Raw genomic sequence first — 13,733 nt, forward strand, 5'->3', positions numbered from 1 at the left:
TTATGTGAGTGGTGCCACGTTTTAAGACTTCTGATTATGGATTCTGATTTCTGGGGTGGAATAAAAGAAGGGAGGCCAGTCAGCACGGAGTGTAACTGAGAAGAAATTTCTCATGGCCTGCAAAGTGCTGGGACCCCTGCCAGGGCCTCAGAGCAAGGCAGGGAAGGTGGGTCAGAGTACTTGGTTTCAAAGGGCTTCATCTTACACTTGATCTGAGAACTTGGCCTAATCTTCACCATGGGAGTGGGTGGAAGTTTATGGTTTCCTTGTCTACACTCTGAGGTTAGTGAAACTTTCAAGGTCGCTGGAGCCTGAGCAGAGATACACTCCTGCCAGGCAAGGCTTGAGAGCAGAGGTGGCGGGGTCTGGGACTAGGGCTCGCCACACACCAGCCTGCCTGAGCGCCCACCATCAGGGACAGAACGAACGGGCCCCACTCAGCTTCACTCTCCACGCCTCCAACTGCCCATCTGCAAAATGGGCATGCACATTGTTACTGCACAAGGCCCACCAGCATAAACCAACTGAAACATGACTGCACACAGCTTTTCCTTCTGCAGTCCAGTATCACAGTGCTTGCCGCCGCTAACAGGAGAGTAAGGACAGCAGCTCAGGGGAAGACAGACTTCAAGGCAGCATAAAGGGCACTGATTGGCAGCTACTGGATTCACTGCCGGACCTGGGAGTAGGGGTGGAGCCCACAGAGCACTCGTGGAGGTGTCTGCATGTGTCAGCCCAGAAGTCACTGCGCCTTCACCAAGGAGAATCCCCAAACATAACTGAGGCTTTCGTGGAAATACAAAACCCCTAAATCACGCCTACTAAAATAAAAATGAAAAGACACTAGGGCTGCAATATTATGCTTTGTGCTTGCTTTTACAGCTCAAACAGATATATGTATATTTTTTTAATTATACTTTAAATATATTTAAACAAATATAAATATATTAAAATATATTTATTTTTCAAATATGCAATCCAAATACCCCAGCTGTATTCACTTCCTCAGTACATGAAGGGCGGCTACAAGGATAGACTCCAACTCCTCTTTTCCCCATAGAGGGGAAATGCACCCCGCGAAAGCTTTATCGTTTGGGACGACAGACAAAGTTAGATCTAGCTTCCCGGCTGAGCCGACTGAGAACTTCCTGATCAACCCTCGATTACAATGGATTGTTCAGGCGCTGTGTCAGCGCGCAGGAACAAAGCAGAAACTTATCTGCCGGATGCAGTCGGAGGCCATGCTTTTTTAAATCAGGAGAGTAGGTCCTTTCTGATCCGAAGGGCTTGGCGAGGTGGGACTAGGAAAGGCATGGTGGGCCCGGGCACAGCGGAACAGACTCATCCCAACCTCGCTCTTCTTTTCCTGACTCCTTTCCCCGTGTTGGACGCAGTCCCTGATGTGTCTAGGAGGCACTCCCCTACTCCCCAGGCCAGGTGAGCCTGTGCGAGTACTCCTCAGTTCTGTATGGCCCAGATGCTTCCTGAAGGCCCAGCACAAGGCAGGTGGGGAGCTGAGCTCCGAGGCTGTGCGCAGGACCTGGCCCTGGGGAGGGCCAGAGCCTGGTCGGGAAAGACAGAAAAACAGCAAACCTGGCTCCTGCCACCACAGGACACTCTAGGAGTTTCCTCTCCACCCACCTCCCAACGCCCAGGGCGAAAAGCCATTCCTATTCAGGGCTCGCCCACCTCAGGGTTTCTAAGGAAGAGCATCATGGTGGCTGGGGAAGGCAGCCAGAGTGGGCAGGGGTCCTGGGAGAGATGCTGCTCTGTCATCACGTCACTTTCTGGCCCAAACAGACACAGAAGTTCCCATGCCCTCCTCGACCAAGTTCAAACTCCTGCTATTGGCATTCTAGGCTCTCCAGAAAATAGGTCTGCCTGCTCTGTCCCTAATAATGGCTCGCATCCACCAAGGGCTCCTTCTGGTGTAAACCAGGCACCGTACGGATGGTCTGCGGTATGCCACCTTGTTTAACCCACGACAGTAAATGGCAGAGCAGATTCGCACTCAGCTGGTTGGACCCACGAGCGCGTACTCTTAACCACCCCGGTGCTATTCCTGCCAGCACTGTCCCCACTAGCGCCATCCCCCCAGTACCGTCCCAGCAGCACCGTCTCTGCCAGTGCCATTCCCCGCCAGCACTGTCCCCACCAGAATTTACTCCAAAGGGAACAAACTCAAATGCCCACGGGCCCCCAGCGGGTAAGAACCAGGGGAAGCTGGGGTGTGTGAGACCACGGGTGCTACGTGCTCATCCCGTGATCAAGCGTCGGGCCTGCTCAGTGAAGCCGCTTCTGAAAACACTGTTCGGGCCGAACGAAACAGGTCCACCAGGTCCCCGGGGCCACCACACCCAGCTCCAAACACTCCTCGCAGGGCGGCCTGCGTGAATTCTCAGACACTCCCGGGAAACATGACCGTGTCACTCTCCTGCTGAGAGCACCCTTTCGGGCTTCACCGTCACCCGGAATGAAGTCCCAGCTCCTTGGCCTGGCCCCAAGGGTAGAGGGCGACGGAACCTCCAAGATCAGGAGCCAGTCTCTCCTCCCCATCCTCCAACCCAAGCACCCCCCACACCCACCCACTCGACACCTCCAGGCCTCTGCCCCGCCCCCATCCCTTCCTCTGGGACAGTCTTCACTCCCTGCGCATCTCCTGAAAGACTCCGCCCGCTCAAACACAGTCTCTCTAGAGCTGCTGCTGCTGCTGCTCCAGCCCTGAATCAGAAAGCCCGACTCCTCCTGCCCCGTATCCCACCTCCCCTGCCTTCCTTCTTCTCCCGACCTCCAAATAGCTTCCACAGTTATCATACATGCCGCAAAAGGAACGCGCTTCCTACTCATTTGCCTTGCGGCCAACCAGACCATCGGTCCTTCACAAGCCATAACTACATCTGACTCTTTCCTTCTGACCTCCATAGTGGCTGTTCTAAGTTCTTTAGAAATAAGGCACCCACCAGCTGAAAAGCTCTGCTTCATTTTTCAGTTGACAAGAAGGCAGTAACTGTTCAAATAAGAAGAATTAGGAAATGGATACTAGCTATTAGACAATTACTTTTTTGATTTCTAACACCTGCTTGAATGTTCTACATCTCAAAGTAAAAGCCAAAAAAAAAAAAAAAAAGTCCCAGCCAGCTTGGTTCAAATAGCTAAGAACAAAGAGGAGAATCTTTACGTTGGACAGAATGCAGATGAGAAGAATGGGAAATCGGTCCTCCGGCAGTCACATGAATCGCAACCCAGGGGGAGGAAAGGATAAACAGAAAAGGAAGACAAAGGCGTTTGTGGGAGATGTGCCCGCCTGTTGCGTCCTCTCACCCTTCCGTGCCCACGGCACTCCTACCCCCCAGCTCCGGCCTCCAGTCCACAGATGGATGAAATCTGGTTTTCCTCTAGGCAAATCATGTGGAAGCAGAGAGAAAAACCTCCCGGCCAGTTCCAAGTCCCACTGAATGCCACCCAAAGGTCAGGAACATCTTATGGGCCACAGTTCGTTGGTCGGTTGTATACTGTTTTCTGATTTTGAGGTGGCTGGTTCTGAACAGAAAGCCGAGGCTGACTTGGTGGGCTCTCGCTCAGCGGTCATAAAGCAGCAGCCCACTGACCAGATTTTATCTGGCCGGCTGTGTTTAAGAAACGAGAACTGTTACCGATACTTAAAAGTCAGATGACTTCTGATTAAAAGTATAGGTTTTTTTTTTTAAGAATTTATTTATTTCTTTATTTGTCAGAGAGAGAGCACAAGCAGGCAGAATAACAGGCAGAGGCAGAGAGAGAAGCAGGCTCCCCACTGAGCAAGGAGCCTGATGCGGGAGTTGATTCCCGAACCCTGGGATCATGACCTGAGCCGAAAGCAGTGGCTTAACCCACTGAGCCACCCAAGTGTCCCTAAAAGTGTAGGTTTTGACTTCTCCTGATGCTGTGGAAAATCTGGTAACAACCAGCCTGTGGGCCTACACAGCAGCAGGTGCCAGAGTGAAGGAAGGGGCAGCAGGAGGGGCAGCACCAGGAAGCAAAGGCCCAGGCCCGCCAGGCCCCAGCACCTCTGCTACAGGTTCAATTCTACTGAACCAGATCTTCTCAAGGGGTTCGAAGAGAGGGAGGTGCATATGTTTCCAGCGAAATAAGTCCCTCCCACAAAGAACAAACAAGGCAAAGGGGTCCTCAGTGCCCAAGGCAGCCCAAACACCCACAATCTGACTCAATTATCCAGTCCAAGGACATCCTCCAGGAAGGCCTGGATGTGGGGGTCACCTATCCCAGGAACCACTGACCTCAGGGGGTCACCCTCCTCAGGACCCCAGCCAGCCTTCTTTTTTTTTTTTTTTTAAGATTTTATTTATTTATTTGACAGACAGAGATCATAGTAGGCAGAGAGGCAGGCAGAGAGAGAGGAAGCAGGCTCCCTGCCGAGCAGAGAGCCCAACGCTGGGCTCGATCCCAGGACCCTGAGATCACGACCTGAGCTGAAGGCAGAGGCCCAACCCACTGAGCCACCCAGGCGCCCTCCCAGCCAGCCTTTTGAGCCTCATGCCACACTCCCAAGCCGGTATTCCTTTGTCCTTTTCTATTCCCCAATCTGGACTCCTCCAAGTTCTCATTTTCAGCCTCACCACCATGATGGAAAGTTAAGCCCAATGCCTGTGTGAAGGAAGAGGTGAGGAAGAGCTTGTGTGGTGGAGAGAGCTGGAGTTTTCTACTGAGGGGAGTCGCGGGTGTCCTTTGTGTTCTGGTTTTTCACTTGCCCATGTCTCCTGGTTCCTCTGTGAGGATCCAACAGTTTGTACAATGACACCCCATCGGCTTGGATATTTTTACACTATGAAAAGGAGCTCTAGGTATGGAACTCCAATTTAGAATAATGTGCCTCGTAGGAAATAAAAGTTAAAAAAAAAGACACAGAGAGAGGGAAACCGACTTCCTTTTAGAAAAGAAAATTGAGCCTAAAATTCTCCCTCTTCCACAGAGTTTATCTCTTGGCATGTAGAACTTGAGGTAAGGGCCTGAGTCTGGGGTTAGAAGATATAAGTCGATGCCATGGCACTTCCTGGCTGTGTGACCTTGGGGAAGTTTCCAACATCCCAGAGCATCAGTTTCCTCGCCTGTTGGACAGGGATCCTGAAGGTGCCAGCAACACACATCCACTGGGAGCTTCCAATGAGAGAGCCAGCACGAGCAAAGAGCCTCTGAACACTGCTGGGCACACAGTAGGGGCATCGCACCTGAGAGCTGTGATCTTTATCGTGTAAGACCTTACTCGGCTTGGACTGACCAGGAGAGAAGGGAAGGAGTGAAGAAATGTCCAAATCAGGGAATTTGCCCCAGCAAAGGGATAAGAACAGAGAGCCACCCCTCGGGCTTCCCGAACACCAAGGTGGGATGCAACCAGTCTGGGGACCACCATCCGCCTTGGGGCTTCCCCTCAAGAGCCTGGGTTTCTCTCCTGGGCCACCCTTCGAGGCAGCCTCGGGGAAGACGCGGCCATCAGGAGCCCCAAGAGACACACTGCTATGAGCCATCAAAGCCCTCCCAGGTTCCGTCCCTGACTTGGAAGCTGAGAAGCCGGCTGCTCTAGTTCCTGGAGCACTCCGGAGCAAATGCGAGGCAATGGGGAGAGAGCAGCGCAGCCGGCGCTCCAGCCCGCACCCAGCTGCCACGACTGCCATTTCGCCTTGGCGACTTTCTGCATGCGGAGGGGAGAAATGGCATTTCGTGGCAGGGGGGCCCGAGGCAACAGACAGTATCCTCTGTGAAGATGTGGAGGGCTGAGGAAGCGAAAGGCTTCAAGTCTGGGTTAGGAGGCTGGAGCCCAGCAGGCCACGTGCTTGCTCATTTTAATGGGTGCCTCCGCGGGCCTGGTGACACCCGGCGTTCTGCCTTGGTGAGGCCCAAAGCAAGCCTGGGGAATGACTCTGTGGAGCCAAATGCCAGGCTCCCTGGGAGGCTGTGAAAATCTAATTGCTGTTTGGTTTCCAGCTGCCGTGCTACTGCTGCTTCCTGGCTCGCCTGTGGCCACCCGTGGGCCAGGAGTGAGGCAGACAGGATTCAGATCCTGGCCTGCTCATGTATCATGATGTTCCAAAGCAGCAGCCCAGTCTCCAGCCATGACGACACCACCCATGACTGGCTGAGCACGTCTCATGGGGAGACCACGCACATGATCTCACTACATCCCAACAACCCTCCTGGGAGATGCTAGCATGACCCCACTCTACAGATGAGGAGGCTGAGGCTTACAGAGGCAAAGATCCCTATGTAGCTAGGACTGGCACCCTGGAGCTTGACTCTAGAGCCCACATGTTGAACCAGTCCACCACCCAGGCTATCACAAGGAACAAAAGCTACATGAGTCCCTTGGGCAAAGTTCACTCTTTGGCAAGGACATTGGGCAAGAACTACAGCCCCAGATTTCTGTGATGGAGAGTTCACCTGTGGGGTTAGTCGTTGGGTGGACGGCCCCCATGCTCTTTCCCAGATCATCCTGGCTATACCTGCCCCAAGGCCAACAGCTCTGGCCCACCTTGACTGAGCCTGGTGCCAACTGGCTCTGGCTGCATGAAAACTCTGGAAAAGGAATCACATGTTGGCCCCTTACAAGGGGGCAGTGGCCCTCTACATTGCTAGATAGCGGAATGAGTGAGGTAACTCCCAACGGCATACCAGGCATCAGGGTGAAGGAGGAAGAGGGGACTCCTCTCCCCTGTTACCTTAGGCATTATCCCTGCATGGCTTGTCACCTGGAAACCAGGGACCACTGGCACCAAAGTAGCCCCATGATATGAAGTATCTCAGCTACTCCCCTCGACCCCAATCCTTTTTATACGCAGAAAAAGCACAGAACGCAGGCCTATCTTAGGCAACTGTTGGGCCAAAAGGCAATGAGAAGGCAAAAGGTGAGTGTGTCCAGAACTCTCTTGGAAAATCCTTTGTACTGCCCCCAGCGCTCAGACGCTGTGGCGTAGCAGCCGTCTAGACCACTGCTGGGTACGCAGTGCACACCGTGAGCTATTTTGAAACCACGCTGTCAAATGCCAGCTCCACTGCCCGTTTTCAAGGTTATTCCTAATTTCCAGGCTTTAAATACCTCTGCTTCTACCTGCCTCCTTTATCAAGTCGACATCTTCTGCCGATGAGTCACTCATTAGCATTTCAGCAGCCGCTCTTAGAGCCCAGGGACATCTGAGTCTTGGATAAAATCCATTCTTGCCCACAAAGGGAAAAAAGAAAAAATGATCCCAACCCTCCAGTGTCCTGCGGAGATAACACCCCAGCACGGACCCCCCCCCTCCTGCCGCCGCGTGGGGTCAAAGGTCATAGGCAGCACTGCCAGGTTCCTGCGCACATGCATGTGAGGAGGGGGCAAGGAAGGTTACAGGCTGAACTGTGTCCCCTAAACTTCCCATGTTGAAGTTCTAACCCCAGGACCTCAGAATGTGGCTGTATTTTAAAGAGGTAATTAAGGTAAAATGAGGTCCTGTGGCTGGGCCCTCATCCAATCTGACTGGTGTCCTTGTAAGAATGGATGAGGACCCAGACACCCAGACTAAGGGACGAGCATGTGAGGACACAGTGGGAAGGCGGCTGTCTTCAGGGAAAGCAGGGAGGTCTCAGAAAAGAAAACTAAGCCTGCTGATACCCTGAGCTTGGACTTCCAGCTTCCAAAACTGTGAGAAAATGAACTTCGGTGGCTTAAGTCCCCACTCTGCTATTTGTCATGGTCACTCCAGCTGCCATGTCCTCCACAAAGGAGGACACAGGTACAGAGACGCCAGAAGGCCTCCGTGACAGCTGCAGGGTTGGGCAGGGGCCCAAGCTCGAGCAAGGCTCACGCTCTTAGAAAGCTGGCTTGGGTCTCAGTGGCTCATGCCCACGTAGCTGCCAATTCTGCTGTGTGAATTCAGCCAACTCCTTGATACTGCAAGGATTCATGTTAGCCACAGCCTGGAGGCGACAGGGGCAGCCTCCAGGGCAACCGGCCTTGAGCAATGAGACTCCAAGCACTGGTTAGGAGAAAACAAAGGGGGAGATGTCGCCCACTTCTGACCAGGGCCCTGACAGCCACACGCACGAGCCAGCTACAAGGCTCCAGAAACCCAACGAGGTTTATTTCCACCATGATTTGTTGAGGACCAATATACAGTAGGCACAGAGCTGGGGGATACCAAAATGAATGGAACTTGGGGCACAGGAGGTAATCAGATGGTTAAACAAGTCATTACCACACAGTCAGCGACTTGTAACCGTGGAAGCCTCATCTAGATACCGAAGCAGAAAAGGGCAGTGAGTAATTAGCGGTGTCAGGAAGGGGAGGTTCGGTGATGCCTTCAAAGAGATGGGATTATCAGCAGGATTCCCAAGATGGAACTGGAAACCAGCAACAACACTAAACAGGAGGCTGGGAAAGACCTTCCAGACACAGTCGCCCGCAACGCAGAGAGGTTTAAGAAGGCACGGTAGTTTCGCAGAACTGGAGGCAGTATGACACTGGGGGCTAAGGCTGGAAATGAGACTGCTCCGGCAAGAAGATGCCAGAACACGCAAGGCCTTGAACACCAGCTAAAGAGCTTGGCCTGTTTCCCACAGGGGACATTGAGGTCCTGGGGAGCTGCAAGCTGGGGAGAGTACTGGGTCCAATTTGTGTTTTAGACGTGCTGCTCAGACAGCAGGGTTGGGGGATGTTGGGTAGAAGGTCAATGCCAAATCCAAGCACAAAATAACACAGGCCAAAACTGTCCTCAGAAAGGCCCCACCGTTTTGCCAACAAGCCTTGGTGGATTATACCATTAGTTCCCAGAGGTCTGAGCAAATGACCTAGTAAGAGGGTGAGAAGGGAAACTGAGGCACCAACATACCGTGCAGAAAGCACAGTTTCTTCGGACCTTGACGGTTTTATATGTCATTGTTCTTTTTGTCCTTTTTTTCTTTCCTTTTTTTTTTTTTTTTTTTTTTTTGAGAGAGAGAGAGAGCATGAGACGGGGAGGGTCAAAGGGAGAAGCAGACTCCCTGCTGACCAGGGAGCCTGATGTGGGACTTGATCCTGGGACTCCAGGATCATGACCTCAGCCCAAGGCAGTCCCTTAACCAACTGAGACACAGACACCCCTTTCGTTGTTTTTAACAGCCAAAGAAGCCACCAACTTCACCAAGATAAGAATAGCCTCACTAGAGGCCCATCCAAGGTCGGTTTTATTGTCTACTTGGCCTAATTCCCACTCAAGCACCATCAGTGGTTCAAAATCTGATCTTGACACAGAACTAGGTTGCTCTTCCCACTCTGATCCACAGGACAGCCAGACACCCGGGCCATCAGCTCTGGTGCTGTAGAAGGACTTAAAAGAGGCACCCAGACAATGACCAGGATTCCAATTTAGAATCTTGAGCCCGACTACTTCCAGAATGACCCACACCCTTAGTATGTCAACCGCCCACCCCTGCAGTCCATTCCTTTGTTGGCCATGGACCTGGCCACCCTCCACACTAGGGAGTATCCTACTTTGAAGCTGAGACTGGGCGGGGTTGGGGGGAGAACCTGGGTGCCCCAGTCGGTTGAGCGTCCAACTGATAACATAAAACATAAAAAAAAAAGAAGCAGCAGCAGCAGCTAAGGCTAGGTCACATTCATTTACATCACTTTCTTCAAAGCACCTTACATAGTGATGTGGGGGTGGACGGCAGAGGGGCATTATTGCTTACTAGCTGTGTGACCTTGGACATGTTACCCAACCTTTCTGAGGCTGCTCCTTCCTCTGTGATATGGGAAATAACAGTAATTTTATCTTGAGGTTCTGTGACAAGATTGATATATATAAATGCTAAGGGCTAGTGCTTGCATTTATTAAGGGCTCCTGCTGGAACAAGGAGGAGGAGCAGGAGAGCAAAAAAGGGAGGAGGGGGAGGGGTGTCAAACAGTCCTGGGTTCAAAATTGATGCTCAACTATGTGCTTGGCTGTGTGACCTTGGGCATGTCATTTTACCTCTCTGACTCATGGTTTCCTCCTCTGTCAAACAGGGATAATACTGCCTACCCTGTAAAAGGATCTTAGTTAAGATAACAGATAGGAAAGAGCCTCATACTTAGCCTGCCAGCTCTAGGACATTTAAGACGTGAGCCCGAAATCAGAGCCACTGATTTCTCGGCCCTGAATGGCGCTTAGGGAAGAATCTGATTTCTATTCCAATCTCCCTGGACCACCCAGCTCGACCACTCTAAGTGGGGTGAACATGCTGAAACAAGGAGAGGCCAGTTTATAGGGAGCCGGCACACCACCCACCCCCAGGAACACTGCTGTTCTTCAACACTTCCAAGGGAAGGCTGCAGAGTTCCCTGCGACTCAGCAGTGTTCTCTCCGGACAAAGGAGACGGGAGAGCCAGGCTCGCGGACTGGAGGACAGCAGTACCCCTCTGTGCTGGCTCAGGAGCACCGCCAGCAGATGGAACATCCATTTGGTGAGAAGATCCTAAAGCGTGAGTCCCTGACATCTTAGGACCCTCCACAAAATGAAAGTTATTTTAAGCTCTCCTGGACCCAGTAGCTCCGGGACAAGGACCAGAAAGCTTTTTAAGGTCTCTCATTCTGCCAGAAACACAATTAAAATGTAAAAAATTTAAAGCTCACCTCTCTCGGGGTCACTTTGTGCTCGGCTCTGGTTTAAGAGGAAGACAAAGCAAAACCCCAAACCCTCAAATCAATGCCTCACAACCAATGCTTGCCCCCCTCCCGCCCTGTCCTGGGCAATGCAGGGACTGAGCTCAGCGTGGAGAAGCAGTCATCTCTGCTTTCCTGCCAACAGTTTCAGGTTGGACAGAGGAGGCTGGTGTTGAAATCTGTTTCTTTTTTTAACATGGAATGGGGCAGGGAAGCTAGCCAAAGAGCAGATTTGCCTGAGGTCCCCACCAAGCATCCACAAAGCCAGGGTACTTCAAGTACAAGGGAGGTAAGGCCCTGAGGGAGGCAAGAGCCCCGGGAAGGGTAGCCTACGCAGTGTCTGGAAGCATCCCTAAGCTAGGGATGCAAGATTAGGACTCCATGGTCTCCCAGTAGTGTGTGTCAGAACTCAGGGGTCAGACATGGGGTCAGGCATTAGCATACACGCATCTACTACCAGACCACCAAGCCCACAACTCACCCCCTGAAACAGAAAAGCTGTGCCCCGTCCCCAGCGCACCCCCCAGGCTTACTTCTGCTAGGCAGCTCTTCTTGGCCCAGGCCGTTGGAGGGAGCTAGTGGGGCACTGCCACCCTCGTCCAAGGTCAAGATGAGGGGAACGTCGTCATCTAAACTCACGGCCATGCTCTCCTCTCGGGCAGCCCTCAGGATGCAATGTCCAGAGCTTTAAATAGTCTCTGCTTTGAGCTTCCTTTCAAAGCCACTGGCCCAGAGGTGCTCTTCAGAAACTCCTCCATCAGAGGCATCTTCTAGGGGTTGGGAGATAAAAAGAGAAAAACAATTACCAAAATACAACCACTACAGACGACAAAGTTCTGGAATTAGAGAGTAGCAACGGTTGCATAACCATGCAAATGTACCAAAAACTACTGAATTGTACCCTTTAAAATGGTGGATTCTTTATGGTATGTGAATTATATCTTAATGAAGAGTATTATAGTAACAGCATTAAAATATGGGAGGAGGAGCACCTGGGTGGCTCAGTGGGTTAAAGCCTCTGCCTTTGGCTCAGGTCATGATCCCAGGGTCCTGGGATCGAGCCCCGCATTGGGCTCTCTGCTCTGCGGGGAGCCTGCTTCCCCACCCCACCCCACTCCCACCCCCTCCCCCCCCGCCGCCTGCCTCTATGCCTTATTGTGATCTCTCTCTCTGTCAAATAAATAAATAAATAAATATGGGAGGAGACTCTGTAAAAACAAATACTGAAAATTTACATGTAATTATGTCTGGAGATGAGATTATGGCTAGTATGTTCTACCTCCATCCCTCTTTGCCCTTGTTTATGTGTTTTGTGAGGATTTTAAGGATTAAAAAAAAATACAACCATTAAAATAATAGTAGTTCATACTCCATGAGCACTTCCTATGTCCTGGGGGTTCTCCTAGCAATTTTAAGTAAACTTAATTGAAACTTTGTAAGAATAAACAGGATTACTAGCCCCCATTACAGAGTGGGAGACTCTAGGCTCAGAGAGATTTAAGAAACTTGCCCAAAAACCCACAGTTAGAAAGTCCAACTTTGAACGACACAGTCTGGTTCCAGATCTGTTATCCCATCCACCACTCTATAATTTCTCCAAGACCCAGCCTTGGTATTTACATAGCACCTAACTCCAATGATTTGTAGAGTTAAGCATGCCAGATCACCTATACGTGCCCAGCTCATTCTTATATAGGTATTATTCTCCTAGGTTTTGGTGTTTTAGGAGGAAAAAGAAGAGTATTTTTTAAAATGACGTCCAGAGTCATACAGCAAAAGTGCTCATCCTGGACTCCCAAGTTTAAAGCACTCAGAACTAGCCTATTACAGTTCCTATTTATACACATTCCCATTTCCGCTGAGTAGGACCAAATGCAAAGTAAAGACTCAGCAGATCTGACAGCAGACCTTTGAACTTGAAACGAGCAGCAGGTTCCTTCCTCAAGCTGAGGGCTTCTGGGCTCAGTCAAGTCTGCCTCCAAACTCACCCACTAAATGGCAACCTGGCAATTTGCATCTTTCACACATCATCAGAGTTAAGTTCCTGTGCGTCAATATCTTTTTAAAACTAGACAGCAAAAGTGAGCCCCATTCTGTTTGCTAAGCCCGTTGCTCTCTGCCCAGCCAACTTCCTGTTAAGACTTCTTTTAAGTTTCCCCCAGGTCTGAGGATTCATTTTACTCTGCAATCCCAATAATGGAGAGACAAAAGAGGAAATCCCAAATGAAACGCTACCATTCGGCTGTCTTAAGAACTATGTGTTTTATTTGTTTTGTTTAACTTTTTACCGCAGGTATTTTCAAACACTCAAAAACAGAATATGTAAAGGAACTTCCTTGTATCCAACACTCAGCTTTGACAATTAACAAGACCCGTCTTTATTTTACAGGTGAGAGAGTCAATCAACCTTCTCATCTAATCAAGAAGAAGGTTCTAAATTTTTATCGTGGTTATCGTAAGGGCTAGAGGTTTTTCCTTTTACTGTTTTATTCACGACTGTTTGCTTGCAATGCATGCAGTATCTTAGCTCTGTGGACCTCAACTTGGGTGACTATGCCCCCCACCAGGGGACACCAGCAACACACAGAGACATTTTTGATTATCATAACTAGGGGGCAGGGGTGCTCTTAGGCAGAGGGCAGGGATGCCCCTAAACATCCATCCTACAAGGCACAGGCGAGACCTACCACAATGCAGAAATATGTGGCTCAAATGTCAACAGCACTGCTGTTGAGAAATACTATTTAGCTAATATCCCCACTTCACAGATGAGGAAAACTGGGGCTTAGAAGGGTTAACTTAATCCGCCTTTTACAAGCAGGAAACTTGAGAGCCCAGATCTCACCAGGGCAGTCTGAACTCAGTCTGAATGCCCACTTAACCATTTCCCTCTACCTCCTGGCAGAACCAGGCCCCCAGTTTTAAGTCAAGCCCATCATTTTGCAGAGAAGGAAAGAGTGAGGCCCAGAGGGGACAGGGGACCTGCCCAAGGTCACCCAGTGCAGGACTCCTGAGTCCTAGCCCAGGGCTCCTTCGCCGGACTTTTCCTCTCCCTCTATGGAGGACCCAGAAGGGACGGGTCAC

The 13,733-nt window shown here is 50.9% G+C and overlaps 1 protein-coding gene across 3 annotated transcripts in view; it reads right to left on the reverse strand.

Annotated features, from left to right (window-relative positions):
* TPCN1 (two pore segment channel 1) overlaps positions 1 to 11,340 on the reverse strand; it is a 57,032-nt gene extending 45,692 nt beyond the window's left edge. For all 3 annotated transcript variants that reach the window (XM_080821333.1, XM_080821334.1, XM_080821335.1), the window contains exon 1: positions 11,183 to 11,340. In XM_080821333.1, coding sequence (XP_080677459.1) covers positions 11,183 to 11,294 — 112 coding nt within the window. In that variant the 5' untranslated portion in view covers positions 11,295 to 11,340. The remainder of the gene's footprint in view (positions 1 to 11,182) is intronic.
* Positions 11,341 to 13,733: the final 2,393 nt, after the last annotated feature.

Source organism: Martes martes (genome assembly GCF_963455335.1).
Source record: "Martes martes genome assembly, chromosome: 13".
NCBI lineage: Eukaryota > Metazoa > Chordata > Mammalia > Carnivora > Mustelidae > Martes > Martes martes.